This window comes from Phocoena phocoena, chromosome 6, assembly GCF_963924675.1.
Source record: "Phocoena phocoena chromosome 6, mPhoPho1.1, whole genome shotgun sequence".
NCBI lineage: Eukaryota > Metazoa > Chordata > Mammalia > Artiodactyla > Phocoenidae > Phocoena > Phocoena phocoena.
In genome coordinates, this window is record NC_089224.1 from 95,937,211 (window position 1) to 95,958,825 (window position 21,615).

The 21,615-nt window shown below is 46.6% G+C and overlaps 1 protein-coding gene across 1 annotated transcript in view; it reads left to right on the forward strand.

Moving 5' to 3' along the window:
* COL27A1 (collagen type XXVII alpha 1 chain) overlaps positions 1 to 8,773 on the forward strand; it is a 141,148-nt gene extending 132,375 nt beyond the window's left edge. The window contains exons 59-61 of the mRNA XM_065878811.1: positions 319 to 428; positions 6,740 to 6,958; positions 7,779 to 8,773. Of these exons, the coding sequence (XP_065734883.1) occupies positions 319 to 428; positions 6,740 to 6,958; positions 7,779 to 7,925 (476 nt within the window). The 3' untranslated portion in view covers positions 7,926 to 8,773. The remainder of the gene's footprint in view (positions 1 to 318; positions 429 to 6,739; positions 6,959 to 7,778) is intronic.
* The last annotated feature ends 12,842 nt before the right edge of the window (positions 8,774 to 21,615 follow it).

The following is a 21,615-nucleotide window of genomic DNA, read 5'->3' on the forward strand; positions in this document are numbered from 1 at the left end:
ATCCCTAAATCCCTTGGGCAAGTGACTCAGCCTCTGTCAGCCTCAGTTGTCCCCTCTGTAAAATGGACGCTACCCAAGAGCGACATAGGCAAGGGCTCCACCACGTGGCCCCTCCGGGGACTCTGCCACCTGTGAGCTCTGCCCAGAGGGTTTCCTTCCATCTCTGCGGCTCATAGAATCCCTTTTCTGCTCACCCTCCCCGACTTCATGTCCAGCTGGGGCTCAGCGGGTCACAGGGTGTGGGGTCCACCTGCAGAACCAAGCCCCGGGTTCCTCCCCACATATATATATGCCACCCCCATCCCATGCTGCCTGCAGGTACCTACTGGGTGGATCCAAACCTTGGCTGCTCGTCCGACACCATCGAAGTCTCCTGCAACTTCACACACGGTGGACAGACGTGTCTCAAGCCCATCACAGCCTCCAAGGTACCCATCTGCTCCCAAGTCCCCACTGGAGGGCCCTCTCTACACCCCCCTGCCCCCTGCCCTGGACCACAGCCCCCCCAGGTTTGAGACTGAGCCTTGACTATCTTGCTACATGGCCTTGAGAAAGTCATCTCCTCTTTCTGAATCCCAGTTCCTCATCTGTACACTGGGGATGAATTGTTCAAAATCCATGGTTTCCAAACCCTTCTGAGTTATGTGATCCCAATGGTTCTTTCTTCAAATAGAACTTTCTGCCTAATATCTAAAATAGCGGAGTTAGCCAAGCTGGCCTGGCTTGGACAGCCGTGACCATCAGCACAAAATAAATCAGTGCGATGCTCATCTGGGATATGTGTTCCGGGGTTGTATATGCAAATATGTAACTCATGTTTAGTGCCCACTTACCACGTGCCAGTCTCCGGGCTGAGAATTTTCTCTGTACCGTCACCCCCATTTCTATTATCGATAACCATAGAAAAACTAATTTGTTTGCAAATTAAGTCTAGTTTCAATAAATTTGATTATTTACATAAGTGCAGCAAGAAGAGTGATTGACAGCATAGGCTCCTTGCTGCTTTGCTGGAACCTTTCTTAACGAGTCTCAGATTGAACTTTCAAAAGCCTCTCCAGGCCAGGAAGCCGAGCCAAGAACTTACCATCAGACTTTGCCTGGAATACTTAGAGACTTGGGTGAATTTCTCTCTTCTTAAAGTCCTCAAAATATCCTGAGATTCCTGCACCTGCCAGGAAGTGACCTTCCTTACTCACCTGGTAAGGCTGCTGGGAACCCTGTAATCAAGGAAACAGACTGATTTTTCTAAGGGGCTTTATTGGCTCCATAACCTTAGTTCCTTAAGTGATCTGGTCATATCTGAGTCTCTTTATGTCTCTCTCAAATATGACATTCCATTCGTAGCCCTGGGGATAACCAGTATTTCCAATCGTGTCCTGTTACAAGGAGAATAGATTCTCATTGAACTTCTGCAAGTAATTATACTGCCATGAGAATACTCACCAAGAGCTTCTGAATTCTAGAAGGGTCAGGTGGGAGAAACAGCAGTTGTTTCATCTTTGTTCACAAAGGTGTACTTCACCAAATGGCTGTAATGCATTGCTAGCTTAAGAGAAAAGTTTTCCTTAAATGTGGAAACAGAGATTAAAAGAACTGCCAGTGTTTCCAAAAAAGTCATGAAAAGTTATAATCATCCCCATCAGTTCATTCAGTCCTATGTAATTCATCCTCGATCTTGATCTTTTGTTAGCAGTTTCATGAATCCAGTTTTCCCTTAGAGTTCTATAAATTCTTACCCATTCAATGGTATGATTTAAAAGTTATCAGAAACCTGTACTTGTCAGAGTCCTTTCCATGAATCTCCTTGAAGATGAAGCACTTTTGCAAAGGAGTAAAACAATAATTATAAATGATAAAAGACTGACAAAAGAGTGACATTTTTAAATGCCTATGGTTAAAGATCTGATGAGAGTTCATTATGATGCAGTTGACAAGGAAATTTGGTTATTTCTGTGACACACAACATTTTAAGATGATAGCTGGAGTTATAGATGGATAACATAACATCAGACTTTTAGGAATTCCATATTATTTCTGGAACACCATATTAATAACATATACCCATTCAAGGATATCCATAAAGAGAAGGTGTATTTCTTATTTGACAGTGTTTCCCATGTGATTTAACATATCAAATAAGCCTAATTAGTTTAATGTTTCTCTTTTTATAAGGAAAGAGATGGATCTTTTGAGGTGTTCCAACCATCCTCTGGAAAACCCCAGTTACTTCCAAGTCAAAAAGTCTTCATTTAGAACTTGATTTTGGGAAGTCTGTCAAAAATATCAAAGGTTTTGGACACTTGACTAAATAGAATCACAGACCATTATGAAAAAGTGCCTAATTATCTACTTAGCCAAAGTGACAAAGGATTTTAAAAGCAAATACAGATGGTTACATAGTTGTGAGAAAACTTAGCTCTTTTGATATTGAGAAAACTGTGTCTCCTAGGTAACTAAAGACCTCATTAAGGCAACATGAAGCACAGGAAATTATTTTGATAAAACACAAAATCTTTGCTTTCTAGCCAGATTACTTAAAAGGTAAAGAAAAACTTTTCATAATCTCTTAACAGGAGCAGACCAATGCTCCAAGAAAACTTTGTCCTTATAGCAGATGAAGAAAATTACATAAGCACGTTATTGATATTAAAGCTTATTTTTTAAAAAAAAACTCTTATAGTAACAGTCCAATTTTAGCCAACTTGACCACACTAAGTAAAATTCTTTTTCTCTCTCCTGACAATATGCTTAAACTACCTCCAAAATCTTCATTAGACAGTAGACAAAGTCAGCCATCATCCCAAGCTAATTTTCTTTTGTAATAGAGATAACACAAATTTATTTGACTAGTAAACCCTGTAAAGTTATTTATCTGCAGTATATTTAATGCTGATAACTATGAAGACATACCTATTTTAATTAAAACAAACTTAGACTGGCTTTTATTTACCAAAGATTATCCCAGATCATGTGAACTTGAAAAACATTTGGATTAGTTTCTATATTTCTGAGTTTTAGGAATACCTAATTCATAAGTGCTTTTTTTTTTTTTTTTTTTTGGTACGCAGGCCTCTCACTGTTGTGGCCTCTCCCATTGCGGAGCACAGGCTCCGGACGCGCAGGCCCAGAGGCCATGGCTCACGGGCCCAGCCGCTCCGCGGCATGTGGGATCTTCCCGGACCGGGGCACGAACCCGTGTCCCCTGCATCGGCAGGCGTACTCTCAACCGCTGCGCCACCAGGGAAGTCCATAAGTGCTTATTTTTAAGCCAGTTAAACAGAGCTCTTTTACAAATTAATTTCGACAATACCATTCAGAGGTAGAGAGAAAGAAAAAAGTCACATATACATCCAGAGACTTACATAAACACACAGAGACACTGAGATGCTATAGCTTCCACTCCAAAATTTTAGCCATGAATCAGGTACAACAATATAAAACTTACTAGTCTGTAAATAACATTTGACTCCAAATTGTGTCTGACAGGCAGAACAAAGTTACCTGCTCCAGTGACTAATGCTTTTTACTAGTATTTGTGGAGATGACTTTTAAGATGTGTATTTGTTCTTGACAAGTAATATTAAGGAGGCTGTGGACTAGATTTTGAGTAAGAGAGCTTGTATAGCAGTTTGTATTTTAAGAGGCCTCTTCCCCCTCATTTTTTTTCTTCAGCCTCAGGCAATTGTGGGTAGAGTTTTAGTTACCTCCTGGGGTGTTTCCATTTCAAAGATTTAATCTTCAAGGGACAGAGAAAAAAATGTAAATTTTCTTCCAGGAGTTTTAGTGCCTTTTGTATGGTTTTGGCAGTTCCAATAAAATGTTGTAGTACCACCCTATAATTAGGGGCGTGTGCTCTAAAAATAATTCTCTGCCCATCAGCAGGACTAGCATCTTGGCAGTCATGGTAACAAAAAAAAAATAATAATAATTCTTTGGGTCAAATGGGGCCTCTTCAGAGTTGAAAATGAAGAGGGGTCATTTAGATCGCCACGACCATGGAAATGGTAAACCCGCTGGACCGTGCCAATTTTGCGCAGCAGGAGATGGCCCTCATCTTAATGTTTTCCATTCACCGTGAGCCTTAGCAGTGATCACTGTGATGGAAGGATGCAACCATGCCAGGAGTAAACATCCAAAAAGAGTAAGGGCCCTGGTAGAAGATCAGTGGCTCTAGGGCCCTTTGCCTTCCCTGATCCCTCTTCCTCATCCTAGATGCCTGGATGACCCCATCAACTTTTCCCTTGGCAGCAGGGACACCTTATAAGGTGTCTTTCTTAGTTCTGCTGAGGGGAAAGCCGAGGGGGCTGAGGAAACAAGCATATAGCCCGGATGGATCTTTAAGAAAATTATGGATTTTAGGGTCTTTAGAGGTATTGGCCAGTTGTTGAATTTTGGCAGCCTTGAGTAACGATTGAGAGCCTGTAACAAACAAACAAAAATACCAGAATAGCCAGTTAGTTCCCCTCTCTCCTTCCTGCTACATAAAATATTTAAGAAAAATTTGAATTTCAGTTCAAGTACAGTTTTTTATCTCAGTTTCTACTTCTCGATTTTCTCCTGTTATCTTAAACTGACGTGTTGTTACTGGAAAATTTTGGATGGCATCACTGTGAACCATCTTCATAGCTCGCTGCTTTCCTTCCCAGGGGGTTCCAAGAGACCTCTCTGGGACTGAGGTCTGCTTCTACGAGCATGATATGCACGGGGTCTTTGGGAAAAGCCCTTAGGCCTCTAGTGTCATACCAGAGCCTTGGCATGTTGGTATATCCCCAGGATGCTTCCATGGGGTTTTGCATTTATCAAGGAGCTGGTGCACCTCCTCAGGGTTCTTAGGAGGTGCTGGCATCAGATTTTTAGGCCATTTATATTTGCCCAATAATTTTTTTTAACATCTTTATTGGAGTATAATTGCTTTATAATGGTGTGTTAGTTTCTGCTGTATAGCAGAGCGAATCAGCTATACATATACATATATCCCCATATCTCCTCCCTCTTGTGTCACCCTCCCACCCCTCTAGGTGGTCACTGCCCATTAATTTTTTTAGGAACATCACACCAGGGATGGGACCCATAACATCCCATTGGGTCAGGGATGAAGAATGACAGCAATGAGTGAAGTTTTGACACAGAAACCATAGATCTCTGTTGTGTTTTCCTTCTGGAGGTCCACTGGTTTCCAGTTGCAAGGCTATTTCACTCTTCTGGATTACGACATGTGGTCCAGGCACAACCACCAACTCAGTGGTCCTAGGTGGAGGTCTCCCACCCTCCTCACCTACAGGAATATATCCCTCCTGCCTTCAGCCGAGAGCCTTTCCTTGGGCAGTGACTTAGCCTTGTGCTCCAGTTCACTTTCCTTAACTCTTCCCTTGAGTCATGGAGGACCCTTACTCACATTAATAGTCAGTTAAGGCCTTTATAATTAGTGGTCTCAGTGGCTAGTTAGAGCCTATGGCCTTGATCACACTGCTCTGGGGAGATCATTGGATTACCATGGCAGCCGTGACTTTTTGGATTGGATACCACAGCAATATGCAAAAGCACTTAGCAGTGAGACAGACCCCCAGCAAGCAGTGCTCCTTCCGCAGATGGTGATACCCACCTGAGTTAGGTGTTTAGTAAGCAAGTTGCAGGTAAAGCGCATCCCATCCATTGATTGCAAGGGCGGTCGTGCAGTCCTGCCAACTACACCAATCGTTGTGTGCTGGTCTCAGCCTATAAATAACCAGTGCTGTGGCTGGACCAGCCCTCGCGGTTCTTATTACGATTGCAAGATGCCTTTCAGCAATAACCACCAGGAAACTTTGCAAAACTAAAGTTTTATTATTTACAGGACCTGGAAATTGCACAGCCCAGCTGGGGCCGCACTACAAGGTCATGGGAAGAGAGAGAGAAAGAGAGCGAGAGCGCGTGCGTGGGCCTGGGGTTCTGCTTTTATTGGGGTGGGGGGCTGTTAGGGTTTTGCAGGCTCATTCTTTAGTGGTGAATTTAAAATATAGGGGCCAGAATTTAAAGCATGGCGAGAGAAAAAACAAGTAGCCCAAACGGTCAGTTATTGAAATCAATCCAGAGCTTTAAAACAAAGGAGGCTCAGTGCCTGGAGGTGGCCTGACTCTTTATCTAGTCCTGTGGCTGGCAAGGTATTTATTTGAGATAGTCTTTGAAGTGGATGCCTCTTTGAATGGATGCCTCAGCGATCAAAGCTTAAGTCAGGCACTTGCGCCAGAAAAAAAGAGAAAACCCAACTGTCAGGACTTAACGTACAGCCACTTAAGCCCGAAACCCTGTCCTGTTGTTTGTTGTCAGGTCTGCCCTTTCCAGCTGCCTCACCCTACCCCGCCTGCAGCTTGGGACTTAGAAACGTGGGGAAGGCACTTCTCATTTCCACTGCCCACTAAGAGCCTCTCACTCTTGGGCAAGATCCTCTTCCTCTGTGAGCCTCGGTATCCCAGCTCAGCTCCAGAGATCCCTCCCATACGGTGCATTAGGACCCTCGCATTTCTGGCTGGAATCAGGCAGACCTCAGTTCTTTCCCTTCCTTGTTACTCCTTGGCTGTGGGACTGGCTCACACAGACCTCAGTTTTTCTGTCTTTCGAGTGAGTACAGCTCTGGGAGCATGGCTGGGAATTGCTTACCAGGAAAGGGCTTATCCCTGGACCTTCCAGAGGAAGGTAAGGAATTCTGAGAGCTGTGGGCAGCCCAGCCCGACCCTGCCTCACTGCTGTATCTCCTCCACAGGTGGAGTTTGCCATTAGCCGGGTCCAGATGAATTTTCTGCACCTGCTAAGCTCTGAGGTGACACAGCAAATCACCATCCACTGCCTTAACATGACCGTGTGGCAGGAGGGCACCAGGCAGAGCCCAGCTAAGCAGGCTGTGCGCTTCCGGGCCTGGAACGGGCAGATCTTTGAAGCCGGGGGTCAGTTCAGGCCAGAAGTGTCAATGGACGGCTGCAAGGTAAGTCTTGGGGCCCCTTACAGGCCCCTCATGCATAGACAGGTAGGAAAACGTGTTCTTATATAGTAACAACTTTATACTATAGTATATTAGTATGATACATATAATGTTTACCTTTGAGTTTTATAAAATTGCTTTTATTCACTTTTCTCCCTGGGAAACTTCTGAGGGAAGGTCTGGGCTGGTAAAAATTCTACCAGCCGGTAGATGCTGTGCTTATTTACAAGGCTGCTTATAGAAGGATGTATCTGTACTCCTCTCTCTGCCCCTGCCCTGCCAGGCTAATTTCTTCTCTTAACATTCTGGTTGTCTTCAGAGGCCTAAAACAGGGTGGGTTGTAGGGGAAGAGGGAGACAGAAAGTCATCCAAAAAACCAGTTTCACAAAATTAGACAAAACCAGTAATGCACAGTGTTACTGAGGATGAGGGGAAACCAACACTGCCACACAAAGCTATTTGGAAAAATTAAAGCTAAATTGGTAGAGGCTTTCGGAACAGCAGCCACATGTATATTTCCAATATATATCCAAAGCCTTACAAATGTACCTATCCTTTGATCCTGCAAATCTTACTTCTAGGATTTGTTCTAGGGAAGTAATTAAGAATGTGCACAAAAGTTTAGCTACAGTGATACTCATGACCGCTTCTCTTTTAAGAATCAAAATGGCGGAAGCAATCTAAATGGACACATACAGGTCACTGAAACAGTGAAATGCCACGTGGACATTAAAAATTGTGAAGAAGGATGAGGGAGAAATGCACTTGATATATGATGAGAACTGTGATGGATATACATGTCCCCGTTTCCCTCTACCCGCAGGTCCAGGATGGCCGCTGGCATCACACACTCTTCACCTTCCGGACCCAGGACCCCCAGCAGCTGCCCATTGTCAGCGTGGACAACCTCCCTCCTGCCTCATCAGGGAAGCAGTACCGCCTCGAAGTTGGACCTGCGTGCTTCCTCTGACCTCTGACTTCCTGGCTTCTCTCGGCCTCGACGGGGAGGGAAGAGGAGGGTACCTAGGGGCAGGTGGGCCCCTAGGAGAGGCAGCTCACCTGCCCAAGGATCCTTGAGCAGACCCCAGCTGTTGTCTGCCCAGTAGAAGAGGCTGAGGGAGGGGTAGCAGGGCACGGGGTATCCTTGGGAACAACTCATCCCAGCTCAGCCCCAAAGACCAACCGAAGAGCCAGACAGAGCAAGCCGGGCCCGCAACCTGCCTGAGCCCCGCAGCCTGTCTCCCAGCTCTGCGGCCACCCCCTTCCCTGCTCAGCTTCCTTCCCAAAGAGCCCCACGTTCCAGCCAGCTTGAGGGAAGGGGGCATCTCGTCAGCTGGCCCCTGCCAGGGAGCTTTGATGTGCAATATTAGAGAGGAGACATGAAAAAAGGAGAAAAGGAAAGAAAGAAGTATATATATTTTATTTAAACAAACGCAAAGAAGGTGCGTTACTATTTTTTTTTCACCTGGGAAAGAGGTGAGAAGGTGAGAGAGAGCAGCCAGGGGGTGGGAAGTGATGGATGCCGAGAGGGAGAGATGAGATCCTCGGGGCTGGGGGTGCCCACGTCTGCTACCTCCCACTGTGAAATCGCTGGTGCTCACAATTTTCTCGTAGCGTATGTGATTTTTTTAAGGAAAAAAAAAACCTATTTAAGATTCTGAAGGTGCTACCAGTTTTGCCACAGACTTTGAAGAAACATTTGGATGTGGGGTATCATCCACGTTTTTCTCTCTCCTCCAAATGACAAAGTTTGGGGAATTCTTAAAATTTTCCTAGCATCACCCTTGTGCTCATTGCATAATCTGTTAAGGAGGGCGGGGGGAAGAAGGTAAAAGGAAAAAAAAAAAAGCAAAGCAAAAAAACAAAAAGAAAAAACAACCAGAAACAGAAGTAGAAAAGATTTACCTTTTAACTTACGGACTTTGAAATGCTTGTCCTCTTAAGGCAGGGGGAGGCCTGAGGATGAAGGGTTTTAGTTTGGCCTTTCTTGGTCCTGGAGGGAAGTTAGGCTTGTCTTGGAGGGTATGATCTAGACTGGAGAGTCCTGACCTTGCAGATTTGACCTTGAAGAAACCAGTTAGGAGAACGGCACTGGGTCAGGGCTGGCCTTGGAGGTGGCATGTAAATATGGACCCATCTCATGATGAAGCCACAGACCATCCCCTAAGGTCCTCCATTCCTGGAGCTTGTCCTTCCAAGATGCAGTCATCACTCTTGCTTTTTCATCGTCATTCAGTTCTGTAGAAACCCAGCGCCATTAGCTCCAAGTATAAATGTGGGCTGAGGAGAAAGGCTTATTACGGGAATCTCCGAGTTCAGCGTGGCAGGGCTCTTCAGGGTAATCTGAATTGTCCTGCCTCAGCGAACCAGTCAGTGTCCAGGCTGGATTTTGCAGTCATTTTAACTATGGAATTATTTTTGTAGAAGGGGAAATTTTATGTGAAAGTCTATTTGTGTCTTTTTTTTTTTTCTAAAGTGTCTCTTTGGGAATTGGATTCGATTTTCATTATTTAATACCTCACTCTGGCCCACCCTCCCCTCCCCCCCACTTCCTGTCTCCCTCCCCCACCCCGCCCGCCTCCACGCTCCCTGGAAGTGTGTTTTTGTAGCAGCTCGGGCCTCATCTCAGCGCTCGGTCTCCCCAGCCGCCAGTCTCCACCTGGCCTCTGTCCTGGCGTCTGTCTTGTTCTTGGGTTTCTCTGCTGTCCTTGTTCATGTCTCTGTCCACGTGTCAATGTGTTAAAACCCAAGTGGGTTCCGTTTCTCCTTTTCCCTTCTGGATTTTAAATAAATATTTAAAACTGAGGCAATGGAATGACACATCTGTGGCCGTGTGCTTCTTTGAAAAGGCCGGAGGGAAGTTTCTGGCAGGGCTGAGGGGGTCAGGGGAAGAGGTTTAGAGGATGCCCTGTTTATGCTACTCCCCCCGTAGGAGGGGGGAGGGAGAGATACAGCGCCTTGTGGGGGGGGGGGTGCCTAAAAGTGAGGGAGTGGGTCCCGTAGGGTCCCCATTGGCCGCTTAAGACCTCAGAAGGGCCTTCTCTCGCAGTTCCGGAGGCTGGAAGTGTGCTGTAGACCAGAAATCCAAGTGTTGGCAGGGCCATGATCCCACCGGTGCCTCTAGGAGAGGTTCCTTACTCTGTCCTGAGGCACCAGGCGGTCCCTGGCTAGCAGGGCAGCACCTCAGTCTCGGCCACTATAGTCACATGACGCTCTCCCTGTGTGTCTCTAATCCCATCTATTTTTAAGGACACCAGTCATATTGGATGAGGGCCCACCCTAATGACCTCATCTTAACTTGATTACATCTGCAGAGACCCTATTTCCAAATAAGGCTGCCTTCACAGGTAACGGGGAAGCATATCTTTTGGGGGGACACAATTCAACCAATAACACACAGGGAGGAGGTATACTGAGGTTAACATGAGAACCTTTTTTTTTTTTTTTTTCTTAACTTAGTAAAATACACATAACATAAAACTAAATGTTAATGACATTTAGTACCTTTGCGACGTTGGGCAACCATCACCACTGTCTACTTGCAGAACATTTTCATCATTTCAAAAGGAAACTCCAGGCTGCCCTGGTGGCGCAGGGGTTGAGAGTCCGCCTGCCGATGCAGGGGACGCGGGTTCGTGCCCCGGTCCGGGAAGATCCCACATGCCGCGGAGCGGCTGAGCCCGTGAGCCATGGCCGCTGAGCCTGCATGTCCAGAGCCTGTGCTCCACAACGGGAGAGGCCACAACAGGGAGAGGCCACAACAGTGAGAGGCCTCTGTACTGCAAAAAAAAAAAAAAAATCAAAAGGAAACTCCATACCCGAGAAGCCATCGCTCCCTGTTTCCACCTGCTCATACCCCTGGAAAACCACTAACCTGCTTTCTGTCGATGGCTTTGCCTGCTATGAATACTTCATATAAATGGAATCATACAATATATGACCCTTAGTGAACGACTGCTTTCATTTAGCATAATGTTTTCAAGGTTCATCCTTATAGCATGGACCAACACTGCATTCCTTTTTAGGACTGAATAGTATTGCATTGTATGGATAAACCAGATCTCGTTTATTCATTCTTCCATCGATGACATGTGGGTTGTTTCCATCTTTTGGTGATTAAGGATAGTGCTTCAACAGGAACAATTCTTACCTGTGAGATTCTTGAAAGAGGCCCCAACAATACCTGCTTTGGAAGAAGTGAGTGAGAATCTGGGAGACAGAGTTAACCAGAGTTAGTGAATAAATATACAAGACGCCCAGATGACTTTGAATTTCGGATAAACAATAAATATGTTTTTAGCATAAGTATGTCCCATTCAATATTTGGGACATACTTATACCTGCTGGACCTGAAACCCCTATCTCCTGACGCTTGGTTCAGAGTACTTTCTTCCTTAGCTTGTTCCTCCTCCCCTGGGACACTGGAGAAATCAGAACTTTTCCGCCCTTCTCATCTAAGAGAAAGAAGAAATCACGAGCAGTTGCGCCACATTTTAAAAACGTGTTGTCGGGCCTCCCTGGTGGCGCAGTGGTTAAGAATCCGCCTGCCAGTGCAGGGGACACGGGTTTGAGCCCTGATCTGGGAAGATCCCACGTGCCGTGGAGCAACTAAGCCCGTGCACCACAACTACTGAGCCTGTGCTCTAGAGCCCACAAGCCACAACTACTGAAGCCCACGCGCCTAGAGCCCGTGCTCCACAGCAAGAGAAGCCACCGCAGTGAGAAGCCCGCGCACCACAACGAAGAGTAGCCCCCGCTCGCCGCAACTAGAGAAAGCCCACGCGCAGCAACAAAGACCCAACGCGGCCAAAAAATAAATTAATTAATTAAAAAAAAAAAACTAGCTGTAAGTTTCTAGGTCATCAGTCCACAGGCAGCTGGGTCTTCTCTACCCTCCCCACCCTGACACCTACCCCAGACAGTGAGCCCTGGGAGCCACTGCCCTGCGGTAGCTCCAAACTTCCACCCATGGAGCCCAGGATTCATGGTCTGGAAGAGCTTGGAGATTCCCATGCCTCCAAGTCCACCCTCCTGTTTGACAAAGGTAGCAACTGAAGTCCACCGAAGTACCCGAGGTCACCTGGTGAGGCCAAGGCAAAGCTGTGACTCAACCCCAGGACTGCTGACGGCAGTGTTATGTGCATGAGGCCAGTGGTCCTCAGTGTGGCGCCCTGGGATTACCAGGACAGCAGCACCAGGGGCTGGTGACCAGCACAAAATTTTCGGTCCCTTCCCAAACCGACTGAATCACAAACCCCGAGGGGCCCTGCAATCTGCGTCTTAACAAGCCTCCCTGAAGACCCTAGTACAAGCTCAAGTACCAAGAATCATGACCCTGCACTATTTCCTTAATCTGGAAAATGACTTTCCGACACTGAAGAAAAAAACAACAACTTGGAAATGAGATGAGAATGTTCTTTTCATTTCTTTGACTGACAGTTAATCAAAAATGAAATTGAGGCAGCATGGCCCATTTCCTGAATCATTTCCTGAGGTCTGCAGGATATCACCACAGCCAAAGAGTTTGCCCAGCTGTTCCATCATGCTTCCCGTGTTGCAGAGGGGAAAAGGTCAATCACTTTAATGTCTGTTTTCCCCATCGGAAGCTCTGTGAGGGAAGGAGATGCAGCTTGTTCTCTGCTGTAGCCGCAGAGCACAGCATGTCGAAGGCACTCGATCTTGTGGAAGGACTCCCCGCAAGAACTACCATTTTTATTTCCTTGACAGGTGTTTATCAGCGGCACCTTCCTTTTGTCAAGCCATGTGCGGGCACTGGAGTTATGATGGATCTGAGAGTTTGTCTGAGGGGCTCTGAGTCTGGCAGAGGCAGCTAGAGAGGCTGGACCTTGTGTGGTTAAGGGTTAGGAAACCAGGGAGCAGGAGACCAAGTGTGGGGTTAGGGAAGCAAAAAGGGGGCACCACAGAGCCCAGTGTCAGCTTGGGGAGGATAGTCAGGAGGTGACACTATAATCAAGGTCCCAGAGAAACGGAACCAATGCGATGTGTGTGTATGTGAGCATGTGTGCGTGCACGCCTGTGTGTGTGTGTGTGCGTGCACGCCTGTGTGTGTGTGTGTGCGTAAGAGATTTATTATAAGGAGCTGGCTCACATGATTATGATGGCTGATGAGTTCCAAGATTTGCAGGGTGAACTGGCCAGCTCCAGACCCAGGAGAGCGGATGGTGTAGTTCCATTCCAAAGGCTGGCAGGCTCAGGACCCAGGAATGACCAAAGGCAGGAAAAGACTGATACCCATCTCGAGCAGTCAGGCCAGAGGAATTCCCTCTTACTTGGCCTTTTGATTCTATTCAGGCCCTCAGTAGATTAGATGCGGCTCACCCACATGCGAGAGGGCTATGTGCTTTGCTCAGTCTACCCATTCAAATGTGAATCTCCTCCAAAACACCCTCGCTGATACAGCCAGGATGTTGAACCAAATATCTGAGTACCCCGTGGCTCAGTTACGTCAACATAAAATTAACCATCAGGGGCTTCCCTGGTGGCGCAGTGGTTGAGAGTCCGCCTGCCGATGCAGGGGACGCGGGTTCGTGCCCCGGTCCGGGAAGATCCCACATGCCGCGGAGTGGCTGGGCCTGTGAGCCATGGCCGCTGAGCCTGTGCGTCCGGAGCCTGTGCTCCACAACGGGAGAGGCCGCAACAGTGAGAGGCCTGCGTACCGCAGGGGAAGGGTCAGGGGAAGCCTGGAGTACTGGGCTGGGAATAGGGCAAGCCACAGGTTTGCACAGAAGAGCAGGGTGTGCGTTGGCCAGGTTAAGTTTGTGCTGTGATGGGGCACTGGAGTGGAGCTGTCCAGGGGCAGCTGGCTGAGCTGGGAGGACAGGAAAGAGGTCTGTGCACCATTCGGGGCCCTGGAGAGTCAGCAGCTTTGACGACATGGAAGGTGAGAGAGTCAGGAAGAAGGGCCAGAGGGGAAGGAGAAGAGGGGTTATGTTAGAGCCATGGTGCTCAGCAGTCTCGGTCCGGTCTCCATTCCAGGAGGCCTCTGTGACCTGGCTGGGGAAGCCACTGAAGCTGGGCCAGCTCATTCCCAGCAAGGGTAAGTAGGAATTTGTCAGGGACACAAGGCAGCTCTTCCCCAGCTGGCAGCCCCACGGTTCCCAATCTCCCGTTGCACAACCCAGTGTCCAGAAACAGCCACGGTGGACTTCCAGGGGAAACCCCAGGCCTGTGTTCGCTCTGTCCACAGTGAAGCAAGCCCCAGCCAGGGACAGTCACATCTCATGATGACCAGCAGCCTGGTGCTGGGAAAGTGAGAGAGGGACGGGCAAGAAGCGGAGAGGCTGGCAGGTGGATTCTGGTCTCAGCTTCCTGACTGTGACATGGCCTTGAGTGGGTCATTCTCTCTCCCTGGGCCTCAGTTTTTCTCCCAGGAAAATGGGAGTGACATGTCCTTCCCTGCTTTCCAACCACAGACCAGGCCATTGTTCCATACTAGTTGGATGAACCGGGTGAAATTGAATGATACTCAACTGCTTTCTGACCTACAAAATCCACAGTTTCACAGACTCACAGACATGGAGAACAGACTTCTGGCTGCCAAGGGGTCGGAGGGAGGGAGAGGGATAGACTGGGAATTTGGGGTTGGTAGATGCAAACTATTACATTTAGAAGGGATACACAACAAGGTCCTAATATATAGCACAGGGAACTATAGTCAATATCCTGTGATAAACCATAATGGAAAAGAATATATAAAAAGAATGTCTGTACGTGTATAACTGAGTCACTTTGCTGTACAGCAGAGATGGGCACAACTTGTAAATCATCTTCAGTGAAAATAAATAAATAAATAATTTAAAATCCACAGTTTCATATGGTTCAACCCTTAATAGCACCTTTCAAAATAATAGTGGCTGCAATTCCTTGCACACTTTCCATGAACCAGGAGCCGTGTTGAGTGTAATCCGTATTCATCTCAGGCACAACCCTCAGGGGCAAGTTTTACCACCCTGGCTCTTCCGATGGGGGAACTAAAGTCCAAAGAGGTTACATAAGTTGCCCAAGATCACAAAACAGGATGCGAATTTGAGCAAATATTTTTTGGTATTTCCTCAGCCCAGACACAAAGTTCCTAATTTGGACTGTTTGCTCTGCCCGTGTATTTTTGTGGTTGCTCACGTAGATAAGATCACGAATTAGTCGTCAGACACAGAGCTTAGCCCTGGCCTTGTATAAAATGGCCAGAAATCTGTATAAAGTGGTTTTCTCAGAAAGTGAATCATTTCAAAATGGTGCATTTCCCTAATTATAGAAACCTCATCTTTTCACCCTGTTACCTTACCCTCCTGGGCCACTGGTTTTCTCAAGTATCTAATGGGGAAAATATCCTGTTTTCCCGAATCTAATATAGACATAGTTTTGCATTTTGATGTCTTTAGAAGTAGGATGTAACCTGCAATCACTGAAGTGTTTATATAATGCAGGAATCTGTCTTTCCTTCCTCACCGCCCCAGCTTGTCATTAAACAGATGGTGATGGTTATTATAATAGAAGTACGCTTAGAAGCAAGTTTGTTTCATCTGATATTTAGTTCGCCTAAATGTGAACTGATTGACTATGCATAGCAATCCAATGAAGTGGAGTTTATTATTATTATCCATATTTTAAAAGTAGGGAAATTGAGGCACAGAGAAGTTAGGTAACTTGCCCAAGGTCACACAGTTAGCAAGTGGTAGAACCAGGACAACCCTTTACCAGCATCGTACACTGCCCTGATTGCTTTTCTGTCTCTTTCCTGCCAAACTTCTCTTGACATTGTGCCAGGGACAGATAGGCAGGCTGGGGAGGGCTGCCCAAGACTTCAATTCATGGAGGTACTAAAGCATCCTTAAAATGGAAGAAGATAGGGGAAATTGTACTGTGTCAGGGTGAGTACTGGGTGTGCTTGGAGAAACTACTTGGCTAGCCTCTTGGGAGGAGAATGAGAAGCCCCTCAAGGGGCAGCCTGAGGCTGAGGACGGTGAGGACCACTCACTCCTTCCCAGGGGAGGCGCTCCGCTTACTCACTGTAAGGGAGAACTTTCATTTCTCTCTCCTCTGCTCACTAGACTTCTGGCCACCAAGTGTGTGGATTTCCTCCGACACCAAGTGGTCCTCTGACTCTCCAGACACCAACTGGGTGTCCTACGCTTCAGTTCAGTTCTGACGCTGTTACTGAGCCAAACTTGGGTCTACTTGCCCCACATGCAGCAAAGCCAATCTACTGACACCAGGTTGTGGTGAAGCGAAGTCCAGCGTTTATTGCAGGTGCTAAGCAAGGAGAACGGGCAGCTCATGCTCAGAAGACTGGAACTTCCCAATGGCTTTCAGGCAAGGGTTTTAAAAGAAAGTGTTAGGGGAGAAGGTCTCAGGATGTATGATCAGCTCGTGGACCTTCTTCTGATTGGTTGATGGTGAGGTAACAGGGGGATGTTTCAGGAATCTCTATCATCAGCCTTCTGGTTCCAACTAGTTTGGGGTCTACATGCTTGTGGTCAGCATGTAGTCTCCATCCTCCACCTGGGTGCAGGTCTTAGTTTCTGCAGAACCACTCAAACATATGTATCAGATTGTTATCTACAACCCTTCAGGAGGACTGCTTGAGCCTCCTCTTTGGAACTCGGGGAAGGCTTAGGAAGGTCCTTCATTTCAGCAAGCAAGAAACAGGGGACAGGGCTTCCCTGGTGGTTCAGTGGTTAAGAATCCGCCTGCCAATGCAGGGGACATGGGTTTGAGCCCTGGTCTGGGAAGATCCCACATGACGTGGAGCAACTAAGCCCGTGTGCCACAACTACAGAGCCTGCGCTCTAGAGCCCATGAGCCACAACTATTGAGCCCAAGTGCTGCAACTACTGAAGCCTCGCACCTAGAGCCCGTGTTCTGCAACAAGAGAAGCCACTGCAATGAGAAGCCTGTGCACCGCAACGAAGAGTAGCCCCTGCTCGCCACAACTAGAGAAAGCTCACGCACAGCAATGAAGATCCAGTGCGGCCAAAAATAAACAAACAAACAAATAAATAAATAAATATTAAAGGAAAAAAAGAAACAGGGACCATGAAGAGGCTTTTGTACCGAGGAAGACCCTGCAGGGTCCTGCTCAGTTTCAGTCTCCCCTTTTCTTTGTTACTCCTCAATCCCAAGGGGAACGGGCTGCACAAGAAAGGAAATAAAATTTTGGATAGAGAAATTAATCATAAGCTCAGTTTTAGGGGCACGCGGTTTCAGCGCTAACCAGAGTTGAGTTAGCATCAGATCCTGCAGATTAAGGGCTCAGTCCCCCAAGACTGTCCCCATTTCAGATGCCAATCACAAATCCAGGCTGTCACCTGTGCTTCTGACTGACCAGCTGTAAATCAGAGGTTCCTACAACCCTCTCTCTTTGGGTTTGGCCATTTACTAGAACAGCTCACAGAACTCAGGAGAATCTTTTACTTACTAGATTACCAGTTTAGTATAAAAGGATACAACTCAGGAATAGTCAGATAGCAGAGATGCATAGGGCAAGGTATGTGGGAAAGGGCATGGAGCTTCCAGGCCCTCTTTGGATTGCAGCTAAAATAGAAATGAAGTTTTTCTTCTCCTGAGAACAAGGAAAGTAAAGGGAACAGAGAAGAAACATAAACGGGCCTGAAAGAGTTAATCACTCCTAGCTTTACTTTAACTGTTACTAATCTGTAGTATCTGTAACTAGATCTGTCCTTCACAAAGCTAGCCTCTGTGTGAATTACATCCTTCACAAATCACTTCCTAACTCTCTGTGCCACGTCCTGCATAAATCACTCCCTAACTCTCTCTGTGAATTCTAGTGTTTATTCTCCCTACACACTCCTGTAGCAAATCACCCCTTGTAGCTGTTTGCATTTCAGAAAGAAGGTCACAGGCTGATAACCCAGAGTCAAACAATTATCGGATTGCCTGACGCCAGCGGTGGTTGTTTTGAAATAATGCAAGAAGAAGAATGCAAGACCTTCACCATATTGAGCCTTATCACTCACTTCGGACTGTGAACTCCACCTATAAGAACCCCTGTAATTCCCCAGGCGGGGAGGGGGCACAGTTCTTGAGGCTGTGTTTTCCCCTTTTGCCTGGCAAAGGAATAAAGCCATCTCTCTTATCTTCCAAAATCTCTGTCTCCGTATTTCTGTTTGGCATCGCGCACAGAGAGTCGAGATTTTGGCAACAGGATTGGCCACCTATTCAGCACCTCCACATGTTCCTCAACCTGGAAGCTCTCCAAATCCCATCATTTAGCACTTTACTGAAAGCATCATTACGTGAGCATGGTTGATTAAATCACTGGTCGTCATTAGTGACCAAGTCAATCTCCGGCACCAGTTCCTTTCCCAGAGGTGAGGGTGTGGGTCTGAAAGTTCCAACCCTCTAATCACAAAGGTGGTTCCCCTGATAACCAGCTCCCATCCTGAGTCTATCCGGGAGCCCCCACCCAAGAGACATCTTATTAGCATACAAAAAGACAAGTATCACTTTGGAGAGCCCAAGAGTGTTATGAGCTGTGTGCCAGGAAAGGGAGGTAGAGACCAAGTATATTGTATTACAGTAAGCCCCTACATATAAATGAGTTCCGTTCTGAGAGCATGTTCATTAAGTTCCATTTGTTCATAAGTCCACAGAGTTAGCCTAGGTACCCAGCTAACACAATCGGCTATATAGTGCTGTACTGTAATAGGTTTATAATACTTTTCACACAAATAATACATAAAAAACAAACAAAAAATAAAGAAAACACTTTTCATCTTACAGTACGGTACCTTGAAAAGTACAGCAGTACCCTACAACAGCTGGCATCCGGGGGCTGGCATCGAGTGAACAGGCGAGGAGAGTTACTGACTGGAGGAGGGAGAGGGGGTGGGAGATGGTAGAGCTGAAGGATTGTCAGCAACAGGAGACGGAGGGCAAGCTGCAGTTTCACTCAGGCCTGACATGGATGGAACGCACGTTCGCATGTTTGAAAGTTCACAACTTGAAAGTTCGTATGTAGGGGACTTAGACTTACTGTATATCGCACTCACTGTCTGTGGTTTTGCTTCAAGAGGCATGCAGGTTAGGCCAGAGCTGAATTGCTCTGGGTAAAAGCAAGACGGGGTCCTGCTCCTTACTGACCCTCCCTGTTCACCCTTCCCCCACATAGGCAACCCTAGCATTTCTTCGCACGAACAAAGGAAAGGCCCAAAGACCATTGGTCTAAATACCTAAACGTCATAAATCAAAAGTTTTAAAATAAAGCTGACTCTTTACAATTTAAGTTTTGGAAATTTAATCAATGGATTAAGTCTTGTTCAAAAATTTTATAAAGCTGTAAATTATTCACAATGCTAGCATTCAACCTCTAGCTGCTGATTTCAAGAATCAGATTCATGCCTAATGTGTGTTCCATCTACCTACACATGAATTTAACAGGAATACGAATGATTTCATATTGCAAAATATCTCTCAGCTACCATGTGCAACTCTTGCAAATACTGCCTATTTCTAAATCAGGAGGGCCTCCCCAAATACACGTTGCAAAAAACCAAAAAATGGATTCTCAGTACCATTGGGAAGCAAGAGCTAATGTGGCAAGAACTTACTGCCTTTATGCTGAGAGGGAAGAATGTCTTCCCTTTCTGTCGTTGAACCCGAGTTCGTACGCCCCACGCACAGTGAGGCCAAACTGAAACGTCAGAGTCTGGAGCAGGGAAAGGTTTACTAATCGAGAAGGTGTCAACACAGAAGATGGGAGACCTAGACTTGTCTCAAATCCATCTTGTTAGCTGGCTGGGGCACAAGGTTTTTAAAGGCAAGGAGGGTAAATGGGAGAGGGTTGTTTTTTTTGTTTTTTGTTTTTCTTACATCTTTATTGGAGTATAATTGCTTTACAATGGTGTGTTAGTTTCTGCTTTATAACAAAGTGAATCAGTTATCCATATACATATGTTCCCATATCTCTTCCCTCTTGCGTCTCCCTCCCTCCCACCCTCCCTATCCCACCCCTCTAGGTGGTCACAAAGCACGGAGCTGATCTCCCTGTGCTATGCGGCTGCTTCCCACTAGCTATCTACCTTATGTTTGGTAGTGTATATATGTCCATGCCACTCTCTCGCTTTGTCACAGCTTACCCTTCCCCCTCCCCGTGTCCCCAAGTCCATTCTCTAGTAGGTCTGTATCTTTATTCCTGTCTTATTCCTGTGTCTTTATTCCTAGGTTCTTCATGACATTTTTTTTTTCTTAAATTCCATATATATGTGTTAGCGGTTGTCGGATGTGTGATCAGCTCGTGGACCTTCTTCTGATTGGTTGGTAGTGAGGTAACAAGCGGATGTTTCAGAAATCTTTATCATCAACCTTCTGGTTCCAACTAGTTTGGGGTCTGTGTGCTTGTGGTCAGGATGTAGTCACCATCCTCCACCTGGGTTGGTGTCTTAGTTTCTGCAAAACAGATCAAAGATATGCGTCAGATTGTTATCAACATCCCTTCAGGAGGGAGGAGGAGTCCTGTGTCTCTATAGCCCTAATGATTAACTGCTTGAGCCAGCTCTTTGGGACTCAGAGAAGGCCTAGGAGACTAAAGTCTCCCCTCTCCCATTTGGTTTTCTTTCTGTAAAGAAGAAACTTGTTTTGTTTTTTTTTTGTTTTTAACCCAGGAGGGCCCCCGCAGGGTCCTGCCCAGTTTCATTACCTCTAAGTCCATTCAAATCCTCCCTGAATTCTGAAGTGGTGTCTGTCTACTTTATCAGCAGTACCATCACCCGCAAAGCCTCAGGACATTTGGATATAACGTCCAAACGCCTGATGTTTCAAGGATAGAGTACAAGATGGGAAGAATTTTTCCCCTAGGGCCTGAACACGGTTGGTTGTGACGAAGGATGCTTAGGGTTATGGGTCACCCTGTGCCGATACCAGGTACCAGATCCCAAGTGACAGAGGTGCTTGTGTGTTGCTGAATGAACTTTGCATGCGTGTGTCCTTGTATGTGTGTGTCTGTGTGTGTGTGGTATGTGAGGGCCTCCAAAGCTCTGGGTTGCAGGTAGGAGCCCCAGTGGCCCAGGTCTAAGGTGGTACTATCCCCGCGTGGTATTCAGCATCTCCATAAAATAGTGTCTTGAATCTGTGCCCAGTCCCATCATCTCACACCTGGACCATGCCACTGCCCAGCTGCTCTGCCAAGCTCTCCTGCTCTTGCCCTCCCCGTCCCCTGTTCACAAATCTGACTAGTCAACCCCCCTCCACCTCACTTAAAATTTTTCCGTTTCTCCCCAATACCCCCAGACTCCACTGCAAACTCCTCGGCCTGGCTTCCGTGCTCTGCAGCTCGGGTTCCCATCAACGTCCCCGAGCATCAGCCCCCATCACTCCGACCCCATCACAGGCTCCAGCCACACAGGGCATCCCGGTCCTTCACATACCACACTCTCCCTCATCTGCACTCTTCCCTCTTGAAGAGCTCCAGTCATGTTTGCAAGACTCCAATTAGAGCAATGCAAATTCAAAACACTAACTGAGCTGGCAAAACAAAAAAAAAAAAAGAAGAAAAGAAAAGAAAAAGAAGGGAAATTCCAATTCTGACAAGGACGTAGAGAAAGAATCATTTCTGCATTGCGAGATTGGTGCAGCATTAAAAATCGTTAGTGTTCTTTGATTTATCACGTTTTTGTTTTCTCTCT